The sequence below is a fragment of the Acanthaster planci genome, linkage group LG03, assembly GCF_054643075.1.
Source record: "Acanthaster planci isolate LZ-2023a linkage group LG03, COTS_SCS, whole genome shotgun sequence".
Classification (NCBI taxonomy): domain Eukaryota; kingdom Metazoa; phylum Echinodermata; class Asteroidea; order Valvatida; family Acanthasteridae; genus Acanthaster; species Acanthaster planci.
Genome location: NC_141779.1, coordinates 4,090,462 through 4,110,321, shown reverse-complemented (window position 1 = coordinate 4,110,321; position 19,860 = coordinate 4,090,462). Strand labels below are relative to the sequence as shown.

Below are 19,860 nucleotides of genomic sequence, written 5' to 3'. Positions count from 1 at the left end.
AATTTTTTTTCATACAATCTAATTCATTAAACAGGGAATAAAGAATAAAACTTCACCAAACTTCTTACAAAATGTGTCACCTCTTTATTACTTTGCCATACACATTTAAAGATAAAAACAAGCAAGCCATTTCACAGTTTGAGAAGTCAACTTGACACATTTTTAAAGAGAAAACACTTTCTACTTCAAATACATCTCTGTACACATTCTGTACCTAGCAAAATTAAGTCGAAAGCAGAACTTTTCTTTAACATGCCATTAAAAGGTTCAGAGGAAAACGACGAAGAATACACAACCTAGATTCCTTCTATGGATATTTTGTATATGACTCATGTAAACCCATACATTTCAAATTTCAAGTAACAAAAGCTCCAAGCAAAATGCTCCATTTATTTCCATCCTTTATTTGGACTCTAAATCATAATCTTCTATTCTTGAGAAGAACTACACATTCGTATATAATGCTAACCTAACAAAATTCTGTGTTAAACTTCTTCCTGCTTGGGGAGGTGGATTGCTCAACATTGTACAAAAGAATTTTTCTGCAAGCATTAATGAGGTTTGCCTTGTCGTCTGGTTGATTCCCAATTGAGATGGTTTACACACATTATATGGATTTGGACAGCATAATGCTTGCTAGAGGAGTCTTGATATAAATCAAATGTATATAGATTACAAAACAAGAATACGTGTGGCACCTGCATTTTGATCACAGAATGGTAGACTTGCCTCAAGGTTGACATGTCATCCTCTACATCCAAACATTAAACCCAATGTTCCTGGGCATGTTTGATAGAATCTTTCCCCAGTCCTTCAAAACCATTCCATGGTAGGATCTGGACAAGACAGAGTCTTTGCACTGGATTTTTCAAACAGTAACAAGTCCTAAGTACAGTGAAAGTGGTTTGACCTCAACTTCCTCAACACAGCAAAATCCTCCAAAACCTCTTGTCTGATTTGGGAGAAACTGGCAGGTGCACAGAGACGGCACAGAGAACACAGTGTAAATTAAATATCTCTTCATGGTGAAATCTTTAGAGGGACTTTGCTGTTATGACCGGCAGGTCATGAATTCCATCCTTGTTGACAACTTTCACCTGGAATGCCGGAAGGTTGATCAAAAACCGCTTTTGCACCTAAAAAAAGAACAGAAATTAAAAACAGTGAATTGTCAAATATAAAGCATGTGGTAAATATATTGCTTTCTGCATATATCTTGCAGATATGGCTAGGATTGAAAGGTTGAATAAACCACAATTGTCAAACCTCTGCTAAACACTTCTTCAGGATATCAAGGGCCTCCTCTTGTTTCAGATCTGTGGACATGAACAAATGAGTCAAATCTTATTAAAAGTAATTTTTTTTGTAATGAGGTAAGCATGTGGCAAGTACAAAAAAAAATTAGCTTTATTCAAGGAAATGTTACATTCCTGTGCTTATATCACACTTCACATTTGCCACAAAGAGAGCCAAAATGCTAGAACGGTGTACGCCCCCTTTTCTGTTAGACTCTACTCCATAATGATTATCACGGTCTGGTAGCCTACCTTTCCGATATAGCCTATCCATGATACTGAGTGTGAACATTGCACCGTAGCCGTGAGCTCCGTAGGGGACCTTGTTGAGTGATGCTAGGTAGTCCATGAAGTAAAGTGCAGGCCCTTCATTGTCATCGTAGCCTGCTAGGAGCATGTTGACTGCATAGGGGGTCTAGGTCACACATCATAGATATTAATGTACTGTATTTCTGTCTACATTTCTTATGTAGGCAATTATCCATCAATTAACCCTTACTCCTTGAATCATTTTTGCTGGAAATGTTGCTGTTACTTTACATCGAACTTGTTTCTCCAATACGTAACAGTACATACAAATACACCACTGAGTTCTGTTCTGGCAAAGATGGGATTTCTGAAAGGTTTTGGAAGATATGTATTCTAAACAAAGGGAATTTGGTTGTTTATAAAGTGAAACTTTTAAGGTTACTTTCATAAGTGTGTTATGACATCCAATGTAAGAAATGCCAGAGAATTTTGTACTTCTCTTGAATGCTTATCCCAAGGGTTTATGAACGGTGTGTAATGATTGACGAACATGGTTGTGAAGTAGTTACTTACTCTGCTGCGGAGGAAATCTGCCAGATTTTTCCTTGTGAAGTAAGCTGCTGCATGCGGAGAGAGTTCATATCCTATTTTGAAGGTGAATCAAGAGAATTTTGCTTTTAGGTTTTCAGTGCAAACCAAAAATCAGCACAAAATGTAACAAAACCTAACGTACTGATATTGCCACAACTTGAAAATTTGTTTCTATCTCACCATTTCTCATTCTGTAGAGTTGGATATTCTTCTGTATGTATTCTGCAAACTGCACTGTATCCCCAGTCTCTCCTGCGCACAGCATTAGCAGTTTATCGCTCATTTTGTACATCTTTTCTTGATCTGAAAATGAGACAAATTGGAACAAATCAAGACAATATCTTCACGCACAATGTAACTGCAAATTCCAAATTATACAGTAACTATTGCATACTTTGGAAAGAATTTTGCATCCTGGCTCTAGCTCAGCGGTAGTGTACAAACTCTATAGGGAGTCAAGAAAATTTTCTCGCCGTATTTTCTTATGTCTTTTTTTTTAGTATTTCTGCACTAACTGACCTTTATTGAGATCTTACATGATGAAAAAAATGGAGCAAGGATGCAACATTCATGACTTTCTTTCAAAAACAACCCTAAACTTCATGTTAATGACATGTGCGCCAGTCTGGATAACCAAAATACCACTGCAAGTGCTGTACTTGCTGGTTTCAATCAGCTGATCTGCTCGATAGGCCAACTGCTCGAGGCCTACACAGTCATGATGATGATTGGTCGATCAAGCATGTCAAGACTATGAAATTTCTATTTTTTAGCTCCCATTTAGGAAATGATCTTCAGCACTGTAGATTACAAGGGAGAGGCGATTGGTTGATGATGAAATTATTGACAAATCATGAAAAAGATTGACTAATCATGCAAATGTCGAGTAATCGTGCGAATCGGCCGATTGCGCGTGCCCCCTACATGACTAGTGTCGAAAATGCACGCATTGTCGTTCTCATCAGTGACATTGCTGGGAAAAAAGTAATTCAAAGCCTCTCGTTTCTCCTAATACGAATACTTACCATGCTTCAAAAGAAATACACTACGTCCAGCCGTCATGTCTGAGGCGACTAAGACAAAACCATCGCCCTGTATGCCTATCAAAAACTCCATTTTCCTAAGATCGGTTCTAAGTGGCCCGCGTAGTGTGGAGGACTGCACTAGATTAGACTAAAAACAGCACAATCACGACCACACGGCGCCCTCAACGGTGGAGAAAGTACGAGATGATATGAGCGCGCATTTCTCCAAGTTTTTAACAAAATGTGTTTTTCAGGCTCATTGAAGTAACGTTTCAGCTCAGAAAGTGAATTTCGGGGCAAGTTCTCTGATTTACAGATTCCACAGATTAAATAACATGAATGCCCAACGGTAAGTGCTTTTCCTTGTTGTATCTGGAAGTTTTAATGAAGAAAATAAAGAGGGAAAAATGAGAACAGAACGTCAGACGATATTTGACCAAAGCTCTATCCAGGAGGCTACTCCGTAGTTTGCACAGAACAAAGTGTGGCATTAACAATGTAAGTATGCCAGCGGCCACAACTGGCAGAAACTCACACGCTGAACCATAAATTAAGACTCTAACTCAAAGAAAAGCACAGAATTTTTGTTTACAGCGGTAATTCATCGTTCATCTTGGATATATTAAAAACTTTTTTGAATTAAAGGGGTCATATGGTACGCTACAGTCGACTCTGGTTATTACAAAGGACTGTGTTCTTAGAGAAGTGAAAAAAACAAATAACAATATAAAAATTCAGGAAATTAGGATTTTCAAAATCTGTTATTTATAACAGATTTCAGTTTTAAAAGTGTTCAAGTTTGTATACGAGTGTCCACAATTTTTTTTTTAAATGGAACCAAACCCACCTTTCCATGCATCCATACAAGACTGCATTGCTTATTTACAAGCTTTACCAATGTAACATGTTGCAATTTTACCTTTTTTATAGAACATTTCGTACGACAACACTTGCCACTTTGTACTTCATGTACAGGAATGGCAGATGCGCCGAGCCTCAGTGGGAAAATAATGGTAAAGCACACGTCAAGAGACATGAAAGCTATGAGACATGGTAATTACTGTCTACTTTCACTTTCAGTTTATTTCACTTATTTCAAATCAAGGCTGACCAGTGTTTATGATTGGTTCTGGATTTGTCTCCTCACTGGCTACCACTCAACCATATATATACAGACAGTGGTCTAGTTCATAAATCAGATCAGACCAAAGATTGCAAAGAACCAGCCAATACACACTTCGAATACAGAGAGAAGATTACCAGTGAATCAAAGGGGTGAGATTTGTCAGCATTTGTTCTGATTTCCAGGTTTTTTTTTAAACCATCCCTTTTAAAATCTAGAAAACCATACGTTTACCACTGAGGTGTTTCTATATACGAAAGTTGATATAGGACGAAAGGGATGGGTATTTTAACAGGTGTTTTTTGGCAAACACAAATTAGACCCTACCCTGCTGGGGCCTTCAAACGTTCTGGGGATTATGTTGTAGATATTTCATTCCCTCCATTCTCACCCCTGAAATCAAATGTGTTACATTATATTTTTGTTTAGATTTTAAATGCCCCAAAGATTTTCATTTGACTTTGCTACACAAACATTACATATGTACAAGTTCTGACGACTTGTTTTCTCAGACTGAGGGTTCTCTAAAATTGTCAATTTCTAGAACATCAGTTTTTCACCAGACAGCAAGAATGAGCAATATTGTAGCAGTAAGTCTCTGTCAGTCACTAACTGTCTTCACTAAATTGATGACATTCTCAATCTAAACAATGTAACGCCATCTACCGGTATGATGGATTCCACATTTCCTTGTCTCATTTGTCTCAAATCTATGAATACATATTAAAGAATTCAACGTTCAAAGCACTTGATCCAAAATATACCAAAGTGAACCACTAAAAATACACATCAGTCAACTGCAGAAAGGTAAACTAAACAAACATTTGGGCAAACTCTAAGTACAGACTAATACAAACCAGAGTACATAATTTCTGGACGGAAACTAAAGAGAACAAAATACAACAGGTACATTTGTATATAATATCCCAAATCACTATGGTGTAACATTAAAAAACGAGGCTGGTTTGAGAACGATTTCCTTTGGGCTAAAATACATGTATTATGGGACAGGGCTGAAGGCAAATACAGTGCCAAATATGACATACATGTACTGTAGGACTGCACTTGCTCCAAGTCACACAGGGTTTAACCTTTACAGTAACTGTCAAATTCATCCAAAAATATCTCAGGGTTTCTCCTTATAGTAACATGAGAATTTGGCTTCTGTAATTTCTACACACTAAGACGGAATGAATACAGTGCAAAACCTTCTAATCAACTCCTCTTCACTGTTAAGTATCACAGCCGTCTTTTTGGTTTCTAATACCAGTCTAGCGTAAAGCCATTTTTACTATTAACTTCCAAAATGTATTAAACAGTTAAAGTTCAACTACATGTACTTGTACATTTTAACCTTCACAGGTGTTTCACTATTTTCAACTTGAATGGCTGGACATGAAATTACTGTCTCCCAGAATAAATGCAGCAAGAACCGGCACAAAATAAGCCTGGAATCACATTGTTGTTACTGTTCACACAGACAAGATGTTAATTGAAATAAAATGAATAAAATTATCAAATCGAACTAAACTTAACAAATAAAATGACACTTCTGAAAAAAATCACTGGTCTTGTCTCCACATAAAGAGACTTCTCTGAATCAACTGAATAACTGTTACTTATGGCATGATACAAACATAACTTTACTGTTAAATTAGAAACTAGAAACAGTGTAAAATGTCACAAAGAAGACAAAAATGATTTTTCTCAAGTTACATGAACATGCAAACACCCATCCACACACACACACAAATGCAATTAAGGGGAAAAAAGATGTCGAAAACGTTCAAAGGGGACTTTTGACAAGCTACTCAGAGAATTACACCAGAAAATGCAGGAAGGAATGAAACATTAATATAATACATTGTAAATAGGAGCGCTGCCATATCACTGACCAGTCTGCATCTACTATCACAACAGCTGCACTCAATGTGATAAGTCAGAAATGGGACGAAACAATCAGGTTTTTGAAAAGTGGTACCACCCTCAAAATAGACACAATCTACATTTCAAATGAGGTTACTGCCAAAAATGTATAAAACAAGTTTCCTTCTAACTAGTCATAGACATAGCATCATTACACAACAGTAAGGTGATTTTACGTACATGTACAGAAATTACCATTTCCCCCGTCTGTGAAACATAGTTTTTTAAAAGCTGGTAAGTGGTCTTTAAATGTTTCGTTCCAAAATGGCAATGTTTACATGTTTAGAACACAATCATATATTGTACAAGTTTTCTTTCTTTCCAAAACATCTATGCTACTTCATACATGGCTTGAAAGGCAAATGCAGTCATTATTTAGGTCATCATTAATGCTGCTGTTTGATGTATCAGCAAAGGAAACTTCTTGACAGGTCCATACCCGATGCAAAATGCAAGGAATAACCGAGAACCAGTCGTCAAAGTTTCAGTAAAAACCACATTTTCATCCAAGCAACAATCAATATAAATAGTGGCATTCACAACTCATCAATATTTACATCAAAGTTTATCCTTGGATACACTTTATTCCACAAAAAAAGTTTATTTTAATGAAAAAATTTCATTGAACTTTAATTTGTATCTGAGAAAATGTGCAAAAGGGGTTTCTTTCAAGGTGAATATTTTAGTTTTTTAATAGAACCCTTACACATACTAAACAGCAGATGATCACTTCAAATTCTGCAGTTGAGTTGACTATCCACTCTTAGCGCAACAAGAGAGGGCAGTGGTTTTTTTGTGGTAGGCCTATTCACCACAAAAGTGCATGTTTATAATAGAGATCAATGGGGTGCTTGACGCGCAGCACGCCGAGTACGTGTAACAAATTTTTTCCTTAATGTATGGTCCTTGCGTACACGCAGAATGCGTGCAAGAACCCACTTGGAAAACTTACTACCACCTGTCTTTCTTTTGCCACTTGGGGGTGCACTTCAACACGGCATACCCAGATAATGGATGCATTGTGGAAGTGAGGATTAGCTATGGTTTTCAGAACAAAAAGGCCACTGCTTTCCAGCTGGCCAGGATGAGACTTGAAGGATAAAGAGAAGACCATGAAACATCTAACAGTTGGGTTGTAGCAATGACTGTTTAAAAAAACCTTGACTTTTGAGGATTTGTAATGGCCAACAAAGCTCAGGTTCTCTTCCAAAAGGCCATGATGAGAACTTGGCCCTTGCTCAAAAAGCGGAAATAAAAAAAAAGAAAGTCCTAAATGATTAAACTTCTTAAAAATCCACCTTTTTGGCCCCATAAATGGAAATCTGGAGAAATTTGAAATTTGTCACCCCTGCATAACTTGGGATAACTGGGAGTTTGTTGGATTCGTCAACATGTACAGTAGGGCCACGTTTCAAGTCTTTAATACTTTCCAAAAGTAACCGCAGTACGTTTTTTAAATAAAAAAGTATTCGGTGTAAACACCTTTTTTTTTATCAGCATGCACAAAATGATGGCAACTTGTCAAACTAAGGCCCCCTTCTCCCCATACATCCACTGTACAATACTTTCCCCTCTCAGTATGTTTTACATATGTGCACATCTTTTTCTTAAATATACAGTTTATGTATAACTTAAATACTCAACTACTTACAAACTTTTGGGCACGCCAACAAATCTCCTTCCTAAGATTTCTTATTTACAGATATAAAATCGTAGGCACCGATTTTTCGGACACAAATCGCACACATTAGCAATTCAGTCTATCAAAATTTAAGCATAGAAAAATTTGAGCATGAAATTTGAAAGCTGATCACAACAATCTGCATCTTTCCTATCTTTGATGCTAATGTTCCCACATTCAAGAATCAAACTAAAACCGAATCTTAAATATGGTTTAAACGTGGACCAGTCATGCATATGAAGTACATCATGGTTTTGTCTTTAATACCCATATAACTGGGGTCACACGGCAGAAGGAATCTAGGAAGTTATTTTGCAGACCAGCGTGTTATTACAACAACTGAGTTCATGCATGTAAGGTTGGTAGCTTTGGCAATTTTAAGAGCTTTAGCAAAAAGTACAAAGGAATATTAATTTGGAGCTTCTTGTATGTTACAAGATGCTAATGTTACATTATTACACAGTGGAATGAAGCGAGGAGGAGGTGTGGATAAATGAGTAGGCAGTGCACAGAATAAAAAACAGTAAAGAGAATAGGTTGTTGTACAAAGTGGGCAAATAGTGCTTAGAACAGTCAACAGTGTGCAGCAGTGGGCAATAGTAAGTAGAATGAACAGCAAACAGTACACAGAAGGGGAAATGGAATATTGCTACACTAAAAATACACACAAAATCCTGTCCTCGCCCTAACAATTTCAAAGAGTGACACTCGGTTTCTGTAGAGTTACATTCTTTTAACAATATTGCCTCAGCTTGCATATGCTACGTCTCCCATCACATGCTGCAGTATTTGAACATGGCAGTCTGCAACAGTTTCAGGGAATATCTGAAACTGGTACCCTTTGGCCAGAAACCATCTGTCTTTTGGAGATGTTGTCTGTGCTTATACAGTCCTCATCTGTCTGTGAAAAACTCTGCCATGTTGCCGTGGCAACATGGTGCACCAAAGAAATCAATTTGATTATGGTGACCAGATGTGCCGACACACAAGTTTTCAGTTCTAATGGCAGTGCCACTGTCTGAATCTGTACCACTTAAATAACCTCTGTACAATAATTACCCCTTGCCTACCAAGTTGGGTTGTTGTCATGACGACCCTGCAGCGCCCTCTGGTGTTGAGGCTGCACTAACCTTTTTCTCATCCTCTTTGTCCTCTGAGTTGTTGGCCAAGTCAAGCCCACTATCAGGTGACAATTTTAGATCGTCAAAATTCTGTTCGGTTGGGAAAATAAACTTTTATCAAATCAGAAGCCGGGTGGAGATCACGAGGTTAATCACATAATTCTTTAGTAATGAGAAGCTCCTCAATCTACTCTGAATGGCACCTGCTACAAAAAGGTCATAAATTAAGGATTTGTTTTTGAAAAATCAACGGAAAGTTCATGTCAAGATTTACCTCTAATTCTTGCATAACTTCGTCCATGAAGTCCGTAGGGTTGGCCTTGTAAGCTGCTGCTGATTTGATTGCTTCTCGGAAAAGCTGTGGAGTGAGAAGTATGGGAAACATTCCGTAACCAAAAGGCTGACGTAACAAATAGTTGAAACTGACTTTTCAATACGACAGAGTAAAACAAGACACTGGAATATCAACTCCAGACATGCTATTAAAAATTGGAAGTTTGGGGTAAAAAGTAATGAGTCACTTCAAAACAACAGCAAAAAAGACATTCTAAACATTCAGTAATATAAGAAATCTTAATAAAGTTGGATAAATGTTCTTCTTTGTATTATTTCTAGAGGGATGTTGTGTACCTTGACAACATTTGTGCCATCAGCTGCGGAGACAAAGTAAAATGGTAAGTTGTACTTCTTGGCAAAGTTGAAGTTCTTCTGGGTAATGTTGTAGTCAACTATAAGAAATGAAAAAAAGACAAGAAATATTCTTTTTATGGCACCCGTATGACTCCTTCCCAGGGCCTGATTTTATGAAACTGCTCCGTAGGAAAATTTTGCTGTTGAAGTAAACACCGATCCAGAACCAGTCAAGGGCAGAATGAAAATTGCAGACCCCAAACAGCTGTTGGCTGGTAATCTACTTCTTGCTGCGCAAAGATTTTCCCACGCTAAGCAAATATGCACTTTCAACTCCATGATCTTCTTGACTACTTGACCACTACAAAGGTTGATTTGTATCTAGCAGGCAGGTAGCATCTTCTTAGTTTCACGGCAACTAGAAGCACTTTTCCATTTCCATTTTGCAGAGTATGCTTGTAAACACCCTTCACTCTCAATCCTTTCCGTGATGAATTAGACAAAAAAGGACAATTTCTGTTCCCCACAAACGAAGGGTAAGGAGTTCTCAAGCTCATTTTTCCCGTTTTCTAGTCAATCCAAACCTTTGGATGTAAAACATGAGGCAGCAATACAACTGATTCTCATCAAATGCAGATTTCTTCTTTTTCTGCTTTATTTTGTCTTAACATATGTAATCAACCTGCTTCTATTTGAACTCACCGTCTATCTTGTTAGCTGCTAGTAGACACGGTATCTTAGGTCTGTAATTCCTCAGCTCCTTATACCACTGGGGTAAATTCTTGTATGTTACTTTCCTTGTGACGTCAAACACCTTCAAAAACAAAGAAATCCAAACATTTTCAGTTGATTTACATGTAGCAGTTAGCATGTTTCATGAGCTCTCCTGCCACTATGTACCATGGGCATAATACACAATTCCTGCAAAAAAAGTTGCCTGATTTGAGCGCAAAACTGCAGCATATGTGACCTGTCACCAGAAAATGAGCTGAAAGTCAGATTTTTTTTCAAAAAATTGGGATATTGGCATATTTGAATTCAGCAAAAAGAGAGCTTTCCAATGGTACATGTATGTCTACGGAGCAGTTACAGTAAAAGTACAAGATAACAATGTGACATTATTCTGGCGGCTTTGCGTCTTTGTTCCTGACACAGTTTCAACATTTCTGACATGGCACGAATAATGCTATCGTCAAAATTGCTGAGAAAATGACACTTTTAAATATATGATACTGCAAAATATTTAGAATTAAATAGGGGTCAGCTTACTCTTTCCAAATATTACGAAACCCCCAAACTGACCTCCACTTCAATATGACCTCAAACCTTCAAATTAGAAGAGAGCTGAATGCGACTTAACGCTCATGTTATTGTGATGGGTCACATATAAAAAAAAAAGCGCTCACGCAGAATGGACAAATGAATCATGCTAATACTGATGGCTACTACGTAAGCCATCAGCCTGAAATGTCAGACTCATGCTGTAAACTCTCCAGGGTGCCAATATGATTTCAGGATTCATGTTAAGATATGGTGAGCCTGATGAGCTGGGATGCTAACATATCGGCACCTCTGAATGATAGACATCATCAGATACTGTGCAGCTTATAAAGGCCTTGCATGATTATTATATTCTCTGATTGTGGCAGTCCAATTTTCACCAGGCATGAGGCTGTGCAATGCCAACACTAGTCCTCATGTAGCAGACTTTGTGACCACGGAAATTACCATCATGCATAATGTATGGCTCAGGATATAATTACACAGGGTAGTAGTAATGGACAATTAAGAGGGCCGGAATTGGTCACGGCACATTGAACATGTTCCCTCATAAAATTTTCAACTTGTCTTGTACAAAGCCGCTGGCTGGGCCTTAACTCATGTTTGACACGCTCGCCATTTTCTGCCATTACTAAGACTGACGAGCTAGTGGGGATGGCTCCAAAGTAAGTGAAAAGTCATCCACTAGCCAGGAAGATATAAAACATGTAAGGTATTAGAAATGCCAACCTCACAGTGAACGTACCCCAAAATAGACTTACATGTATGATTAGTCTCACAAGTCATATAAGACACTACTCCTATCTAATTCACCCTACACAAGCTGGCACTGTGCAGGAATGTGATGGAAAAATTCCTACACTTGAAACTTTTAGAGGAATCGTGACTCTTGTACACTAATGGTCAGGCTGCAGTTTTCATTTCTAACTCTGCAAAACCTTAAACAAAAAAAAAAAGAACAGGTGAATTTTGAAGGATATGGGAGCCATCTGCGTCAAAATGACCCCACTAGAGTGAAATAATTTTACCTGCACAAGATAAAAGGCAGTTTACATATTTCCACCAGCTGGGTACATGGTCTGATACATATTTATGATAGTTGAGACTAACCATTATGCATGCGTGAGCTTGGTGGTAGTAAGATGGATGCATACTGCTGAATCTCTCTTGGCCCGCAGTATCCCAGAAATCTGAAGAAAAAAATAAGGTGAAATGACCGATCAGAGAGAGAAATGTTTATCCAGCATATGAATTCTAAAAAATTCGTCATCTTCACACAAACCAGTTTTACTTGCTGTACTGGTACCTTGGAGAGAATTTTACTGTCTACAGATGTATAGACTTGAAAAAAAGGATGAAAATGGCTGTTTTTATAACATGAAATAAACATCCTTAATTTAAGGATAAACACAAATACCACATGACTTTTACGGAACTGGACAGTGTAGTTCCCAGAAACCAAGTCAAAAGTTCCAGAGCAACCAATTTCACAGAAATATACTTCTATCCAATTGTAAATACATGACATTTTTTGCCACAAACGGAAACACATGAATAACAAGATTCCCCAGTTAAGACGAGACCCTACCTACTGCCACTTCTTGACCTCCGACCTTGGTGTTGTATCTGAAGAGAGTAAGTGCATACGTGGAGAGCTGCTGCGGTTGACTGTGAGGAGGAGTTCAGGAATGATCAACTGAATAGATCCTTACCAATGTGTACACGCAAAGCGTGTACGCACCATACCTTGGCAGTTTTTACGCTGAGTTACCAGTCAAAGTCCTCTAAAATCCTCCACAGAATAGGACAGGCCTATCTATAGCACCGTAATTCTTAAGCTACATGTAAACTTTCAAGGAGCATCAAGTCCCGTGTGAAGTAATGATTGGGTTCTACTGCCCGTCATTTTGGAAATCCTTCTAACTCCCAGGTTTGCTTTGAAGGGTCTGGGAATATTCTGATGACCTGGACGAACAATACAACATGCACAAGAAAGATATCAGACTAGATTTAAGTGGATATATGTGATGAGTTGAGTCTTGTAGAGATTTAAAATGTAGAGATTTGAAGCGTAAGATGCCTACACATAATTTTTCCAGGAATTTTATTCTCAATCTTCCAAAGTGTAACACTGTGCAGCAGATAAATGGCACCATCGTACAAGAACCAAATTGGAGTATTGATTTCTGTGAAAGTGGCCTTCACAATCATGTTGTTCAAACCAGGCAATGCAAAATCTGCAGCTAGGGGAGAATGAAGCTTACCTGATACAAAAGAAGCATTGAATGAACGTGAGAAACGACCTAGCCCCTCCATAAAAATTGCTTAAACCCTCTCCCCAACAGAAGAAAAATGTAAATACCAATTAGCCATTACAGCATGCCTGACATCAAGCAAGCCATTATCAGCAAAGTGATTGCTCAACCAACCAGCCACATCAAAGTAAGTGAGCCATTCACTCTGAGTCCACCCAACCATAGATCAGTCGAGCAGAAAAAAGTAAAAAACAAATTAAAAGGATACTATCCATCCATAAGAAACCTCTCCACCAACCTGCAATGATAAAGAGATATGGAAATAAGTTACAGTTCAGAGGGCGTGTAACATCAAAATATCCTTCGCCGGCTTTATATTCTGTATGCACAAATGCACTGTAATGTGTAAACAAACTGTATAAATGTATACATTATTAGTGTAAGTGTAAAACTTAAGGGGCCATTCAAAATTTCCAGTGTGTTTAAATTTTGATTTTGTTTTTGAAACAGTGGGCAGTTGGGTCAAGAAAAATACAATGCAAATGAAAATCGAAATTCTTTTTTGATATAAAAAAAAAACCATCAACAAAAAAAGATCTTTGACTTTCCTGAACTCCGGTATGGTGACTGAACTGAACTTCATGATACATGTACATGTATGTACAACCATGGTACAGCATACGAACTTGACACACATGTGCAGAGAGACATTCATGTATTTACTTTTAATGTGCAAGTATACATGGACATGTTCGTGCATGCAATTTCATGTAGTAAGCTGGACCGGGAGTTTTACAACTGGATGACAAAATCACTTTTTTTTATCGAAAATGGGGTTAGGTAGGTGGGTGGGTCAAAAAAATTTTGAAATTTTTGAATGGTCCTACATATGAGTCTTTCAGAATTGAACTGGCATTCGTGTTTCAATGAACATGCAAGATCTGCATATAGTTTCAATAAAGTGTATTATTCTAGGGCTGAGTCATTCTAAATAATTCACTTTTCGGATATTTGACCCTTAATTCAATCAAATATCCAAATATTTGGTTGTACTGACTGGCAGGTTGTTGAAAAATGTATACAAAATCAGTTGTGATAACGCACAAAATTGTACATTATAATCACTCAAGTCTAGGAGTACATGTATCTCCAGCCACAATTAAGTAAGATTTAAAAGAGGAACAATACTTCTTGCCTTGTTGAAAATTTCTATTCCTTTTGACTTCTTGAACTGGTAATTTACTTTTTAAATTGTTAGAAGATTTCTGTTGCTTTTCATTTGAATCTGCTTGAAACAAGCCTCCATAGCGGAAATTTTTTGATTTAAAACACAAGAAAATTTTCCCTTCCTTTTCGTGAATTTTGCATTTGAATATTCAAATTCGGAAAATAATATTCGAATATTCAATAATTGATCAAATATTTGGATCTTCGGCACAGCCCTATATTATTTGTACTGATTCTCCATGCAATCAAATAAAACATCGCTGCAGCTGAATTTATCTGCTTTGAAGAACCGGCCAATGCAGAATATTCTTTTCAGCCCACTTCAAATGTCTTAACTGGTTGCTAGGCAACTGGCTGAAGATGGTTGAGTCAAGGCTGTCTCAATACAAGGAGTTCTTATTCTATTGCATTACGGCACTATGTCAATAGGTCTTTTTTTAACTGTGACATTTGGGTGACCTCGACATCAAACATTCACATCACACTGGCATTCTTGTTCAGGATTTACATGTCTCTGTAAAATGTTAACATGTAAAGTGTAGAGTTGCTCAGCCCACTCATATTCAGAACACCTAAATGTAATACCATCAACAATCAGATCGTTAGAATGTGTTGAGTCAGCATCTTGACTTGATTGAGGAAATCATATTATTCATCATTTAGATTAATTACATGCAAGTCCTAAAATGACTTACATGTACAGTACCTGTACATCTTACACTAAATTCTAACTTTGAACAAAATAAAGAACCTGTGAAAAGCTGACACTGACTAATTTCTAACCCTAGTTCTTTTGATTATTATGAGGATTGAAGAAACAAATTACAACATGTACATGTACCAAAACCTCTAATAAAAAACCAGCCAAGTGCTTTTCCCCTCAGTGTTCATCTATATCAAAAGGGGGAAATGATTTTTTTTTCACATAGTTGCCACACCTGTTATACATGTAATAAAATTAAAATGAAGAATTACTTTGATCCCTTTCACAATGACAAAGCAGTACACGCGACACATCAACTCTGGGAAGGATCACTGTGATCGATCATATTTTTCGTGGCAACATCACCAGTTGCGAGATGCGTGAATGATACATGGACACTTGTAACATATCATGTAATCAGTTCGCAACCAATAAAAATTCACTATCTATGACCGTGGTATAACAATTTTTATTGTACCACTATCATATCACCCTGTCCATTTGAATGGGAACACAGGCAGTCGCAACAAATCAGTAACACAAAATGGTGGATTGTAATTTTCCTCCATCTTGTCGAACCCGTGATGCTTTCAAATATTAAATTTTACTAATTTCAATTTTACTAATCTTACATGTACATGTACGTTAGTCTATTAAGTCAGAAAGCACATGTACAGTATAAACCATTGTGACATCATAGGGAGAAATGCACTACAATATTCTCACTTCACACTCTTTTCTTTGTCATGATCAGCTACATGTATATGGATGTGTGCATGTAGGCTGCCATGTGCGAGTACTGATACTACACAATCTCACTTCTCTGTGCACCCATGTCAATGCATATCTACACGTACCGCACATGTGCTGTCCCTATGCAATGAGCTACACCGTACATGTACAGTTAGTTTCTTCTAATGCAATGTCTCGCTTTGGATCCCCCTCAACTTTCCTCACGCTCTCTGTCCAAGATTTGAAGCATTTTTTTTTATTCAGCAATCTTTCTCCAGGGTGTATTTTTTTATTCTGAGCTTTCTTGTGATAGGTGACACTGGTTTTATTTCAAAATAAAATCCCTAAATTCTCACTGAAACAAAAGTAATTGACTTACTGCTCCACCAAAGGATCAACAGATTCCACACAGTACATGTTCATGGAGTATTTCTGAGTGTTACAAGAATTGGTGTTCTTAGTATTTTGACTGATTTTTGTTCTTAAATTAAGTTAACTTTGACTTCACTTCAATAAGTTTCAAAGTTTGACTAAAATCCTATATGGAATATTAATATTTTGAAGAACGCTGGACGTCAGTGAATGACAGGAACACAAGTCAGTTTGGTTGTACATGTAGTAAGTAAAGCGTACATCACCATAATTTGCACACAATGTTCATTTCATTTTACAGGGTCTCAGCTGTCTCCTACTTCTGCAATTCATTGCTCTTTAACTGGTAACAAATTTGTGTGTTTACTGGACTGGGGTTTTGTGATGTAATTTAAGGAAAAAATACTTTTATTTGCCACATCTTGACTTTCCCCTATTTCTCCTCTTCTTTTTTTCAACATAATTTTGAGTAACAGGAAGACACAAATTTTTGTTTTTTCAAACAAATTATCCCAAAGTAGTTATAACCCATAGGCCTAATGTAATTGAGCAATTGATTTGGGTAAGTACTCTTGACCTAAAGGAAACTTTTGTTCCATTATTTCTGCAAAAACAAGTTAAATATAAAAAAAGTTCCACATCTTAGCAAAGGATATCTTGAAATTCTGGCAAAATTTTAAAGGTGTACATGGTTTTCAGGCCCCAAAGTTTGACAACACTTTAAACAGTCCTGATTCCAGAGATAAGATTGACCAATGATAAAAATAGCTGAAAACAGCTCCAAAAAGACATAAAAAGATGAACTGTGAAAATCTCCCATGTTTTTGTACAAAGCCAGTGAGGAAAAAAAGCTGAAATCCAAAAAAAAAAGATGAAATCAGCTGAAAAGCTGAGAAATCTCACCCCTGTGATACTTGGCAGTAAGTTGACCGCATTTCAAACATGTCGTGGTCGAGTCAACACTGACATGACTGATCATGAGCTAATAATAGTGATCGTTTATAAATGTTCTTGACAATAAAAACATTTGCATTTGGCCTAAATAGTAAAAGTTTACTCTGCTTTTTTTTCCTCAATAGGCCTAGGCCTGATGAACTTTTAATTTACACATCATAGCCTGCTGCAAAGAGGACGTTGATATGTTAAATCAGCATGACATACATGTAGGCATGATCTACATACACACACACACACACAAACATATTACACATGAACTGACATTAAATCTTAAAATGCATACACAGACAGGACAAAGAAAAAGACCGTAAAAGGCTGCCTAAGAGAAAGACCAAAAAGTGAATTCAAACACTGTCGCTAAAAGGGTGTGTCTCTCCGTATCCTCCACAGCACATAACACAAACAAAGATACATGTACATGACCCAGTACATGCAAATATACATGGGGTTAAAAGAGATAAAATACAGTCACTGACAGTGCGACGGGACGGATTAAATACATGTATGGAGAATTATAAAAATGAATGTAAAATTAGGGTACGAGCTCCAGTTCCTAACAAACCGAGAGGGAATTGAATGTCTAAATAGGGCCTACATCAGTGTGAGCATACAAATGGTGAAATGTTTAACTGGAACTTGCATGTCTGATCGACGGTAAATTATCAGTAGCCTACATGTACATGTACATATTTCATGCTCAGAGATACATGTACATGCCAAGAAAGTTAGATTTGCGATTACTTGTGAGCGTGAATAATTTGTAATTTTAGGGTAGGACTCAACGATAACTGCCAGCGCGTGCAGTGCTATCGTCCCCATGGAGCAAACCTGTGTGAGTTACCCTGCACTGGTCATGCTATTTAGCGTCAACAAGCGTCAACACATACAACAAGCGTCAACAACTTGAAAATGCCCTCTAAAGATTTAAAAGTGGTTTCATCATATTTTAGAGACTCTAAGACCTGCCACTGTGCAAGAGAAACATCAAATTCGCTTCCAGATTCACGCAGAAAAACGAAACTTTTTCGTGATGCATGGAGGCTGCCACTTTTCTTTACTCTACCGTCCACGAGAAAACTGGATGGCGGCCGGTCGGGCAACACGAGCAGGCCCGAATTTGTCGCTCAAATTTCCACACTCAAATATCATTTTCAATAATGCGATACATTGAATACGATATGTAGGAGCCTTACTAATGTTGTAAATATAAAACATTTGCATAAAAATGCTTGAATATTTTGTTGACGCTCCCTTGACGCTAAATAGCATGACGGTCATACTAATTACCGTCAACAAACCGTCACCACAGCATCAACACCCCCAAACATGTTCAAATCAAAAGAAGGGGTACTCGACCATAACATGTTTGCCAAAGGGATAGTTTGCCTGAACTTCAACAGGTTAGACTCAGGAAATTATTGTTTTAATTTGGCCGAATCACCTCCTTTGAACAGCTCAGAAATCAGCTGCCATGTTGCCTCTAGGGCAACTGGGACCATACCACTGGAGGGTGGTGATATTATATGATAAACAAACAATGCTCTTTCCTTTAAAGTTACTACATTTGTATTTTTCTTAAGACTGAAGAATTGTCCCTTTTCTTATTTTGACAATAACTGTGTTAAATAAAATCTAAGATGTTGTGTCTGCTGTATTGATTTTTACTGTCTTAAAAAGTATTTAATTTATAGTGCAGCATATCCACACCTAAATGGTACAGTCCAAGCTCCATATAAGGAGGCAAGATGGCGGTAAACAGCTACACTGCTAGAGTACATTTGTTTTTTCGTGTGAAAAAATCCATTTTGCAAATTGATTTGTGACCTCCAACTACTGGAAAATCTCTTTCAGCCCGAGTATTACCTTTCTACGCCACTTTTGTGAATTAGAATTGTATTTTCGGGAAGTTAACGCTGTGTTGACGTTACTATCGTGTGTTGACGGTAATTAGTAAGACCCTAGCATGACCCCCCCCGCACTGCCACTGCACCGCATCCATGGCAGCACCGAGAGTTGACAGTTCGAGTTTAATATTTCATATTTCCAGGATGAACTGACACGGGTGATCACGAAATCACTCTTAAATGTACTTACTTTGATTTTCCAACAGCTGAATCCCCGAGACAGATGATTTTCACGGTGTTTTCACTCGTCTTTCCGCCCGCTTCGGGCAAGATAGCGTCGCTTGTGTTCGCCGCCATCTTGGAAAAACAAAATATGTGAGCGATGCATGCCGGGAGAATCTTAATTGGTAACCGCACAGAAATATTTGCAAATCGAGTGAAGCAAAAAGTACCAGCGAGTGATTGATTTCGCAAGATCTATGGAGAGCAAATAAAACAAAACTATCATTCCTCGGATTTTGTTTTGTGTGGTTTTTTACTCCGATTAGACAAATTAGGCAAATAAAGTGTGAGATAAAAAAAAAAGTGCTCCCAAGTATTTCATCCCAGGCAAATGCAACACTTTAGTTCCCTTTATTCGGTCAACATTATGGTTTGAGGGATTTTTGATTTTACTGAAGCCAATGTAGGTAGCTTGTAGTTATTTCTAGTGGTGTCCAACAGGGCTCCTTTCAGTTCTCTTGAGCTGTTTATTTTCTGTTTCCCTTGCTGTTTTGAGAAAATTTGGCTATCGGGACAGCACAAACTATATGAAAATACGCAATTTCACCAAAAATTGGAGCTGGGAA

The 19,860-nt window shown here is 37.5% G+C and overlaps 2 protein-coding genes and 1 long non-coding RNA gene across 4 annotated transcripts; 1 reads left to right on the top strand and 2 right to left on the bottom strand.

Moving 5' to 3' along the window:
• Positions 1-61: 61 nt before the first annotated feature.
• LOC110985591 (proteasome subunit beta type-2-like) lies at positions 62-3,336 on the bottom strand. Its single transcript, XM_022246723.2, has 6 exons — positions 3,161-3,336; positions 2,316-2,438; positions 2,118-2,188; positions 1,548-1,710; positions 1,267-1,316; positions 62-1,136 (listed from the first exon to the last, which is right to left on the bottom strand). The coding sequence occupies exons 1-6, from the start codon at positions 3,249-3,251 to the stop codon at positions 1,035-1,037; spliced, it is 600 nt and encodes a 199-aa protein (XP_022102415.1). The 5' UTR covers positions 3,252-3,336; the 3' UTR covers positions 62-1,034.
• A 23-nt stretch (positions 3,337-3,359) lies between these two features.
• Positions 3,360-19,528, top strand: LOC110985599 (uncharacterized). 2 transcript variants are annotated; one of them, XR_015424756.1, is made up of 5 exons: positions 3,360-3,509; positions 4,136-4,213; positions 9,627-9,685; positions 10,091-10,177; positions 19,279-19,528. It is a non-coding gene; the product is annotated as an uncharacterized LOC110985599 (long non-coding RNA). The 2 variants fall into 2 exon arrangements; XR_015424755.1 differs by lacking the exon at positions 10,091-10,177.
• LOC110985583 (rab-like protein 2A) lies at positions 4,218-19,387 on the bottom strand. The gene is made up of 8 exons (XM_022246712.2): positions 19,263-19,387; positions 13,446-13,475; positions 12,511-12,590; positions 12,033-12,112; positions 10,344-10,455; positions 9,642-9,739; positions 9,286-9,369; positions 4,218-9,101 (listed from the first exon to the last, which is right to left on the bottom strand). The coding sequence occupies exons 1-8, from the start codon at positions 19,367-19,369 to the stop codon at positions 8,976-8,978; spliced, it is 717 nt and encodes a 238-aa protein (XP_022102404.1). The 5' UTR covers positions 19,370-19,387; the 3' UTR covers positions 4,218-8,975.
• Positions 19,529-19,860: the final 332 nt, after the last annotated feature.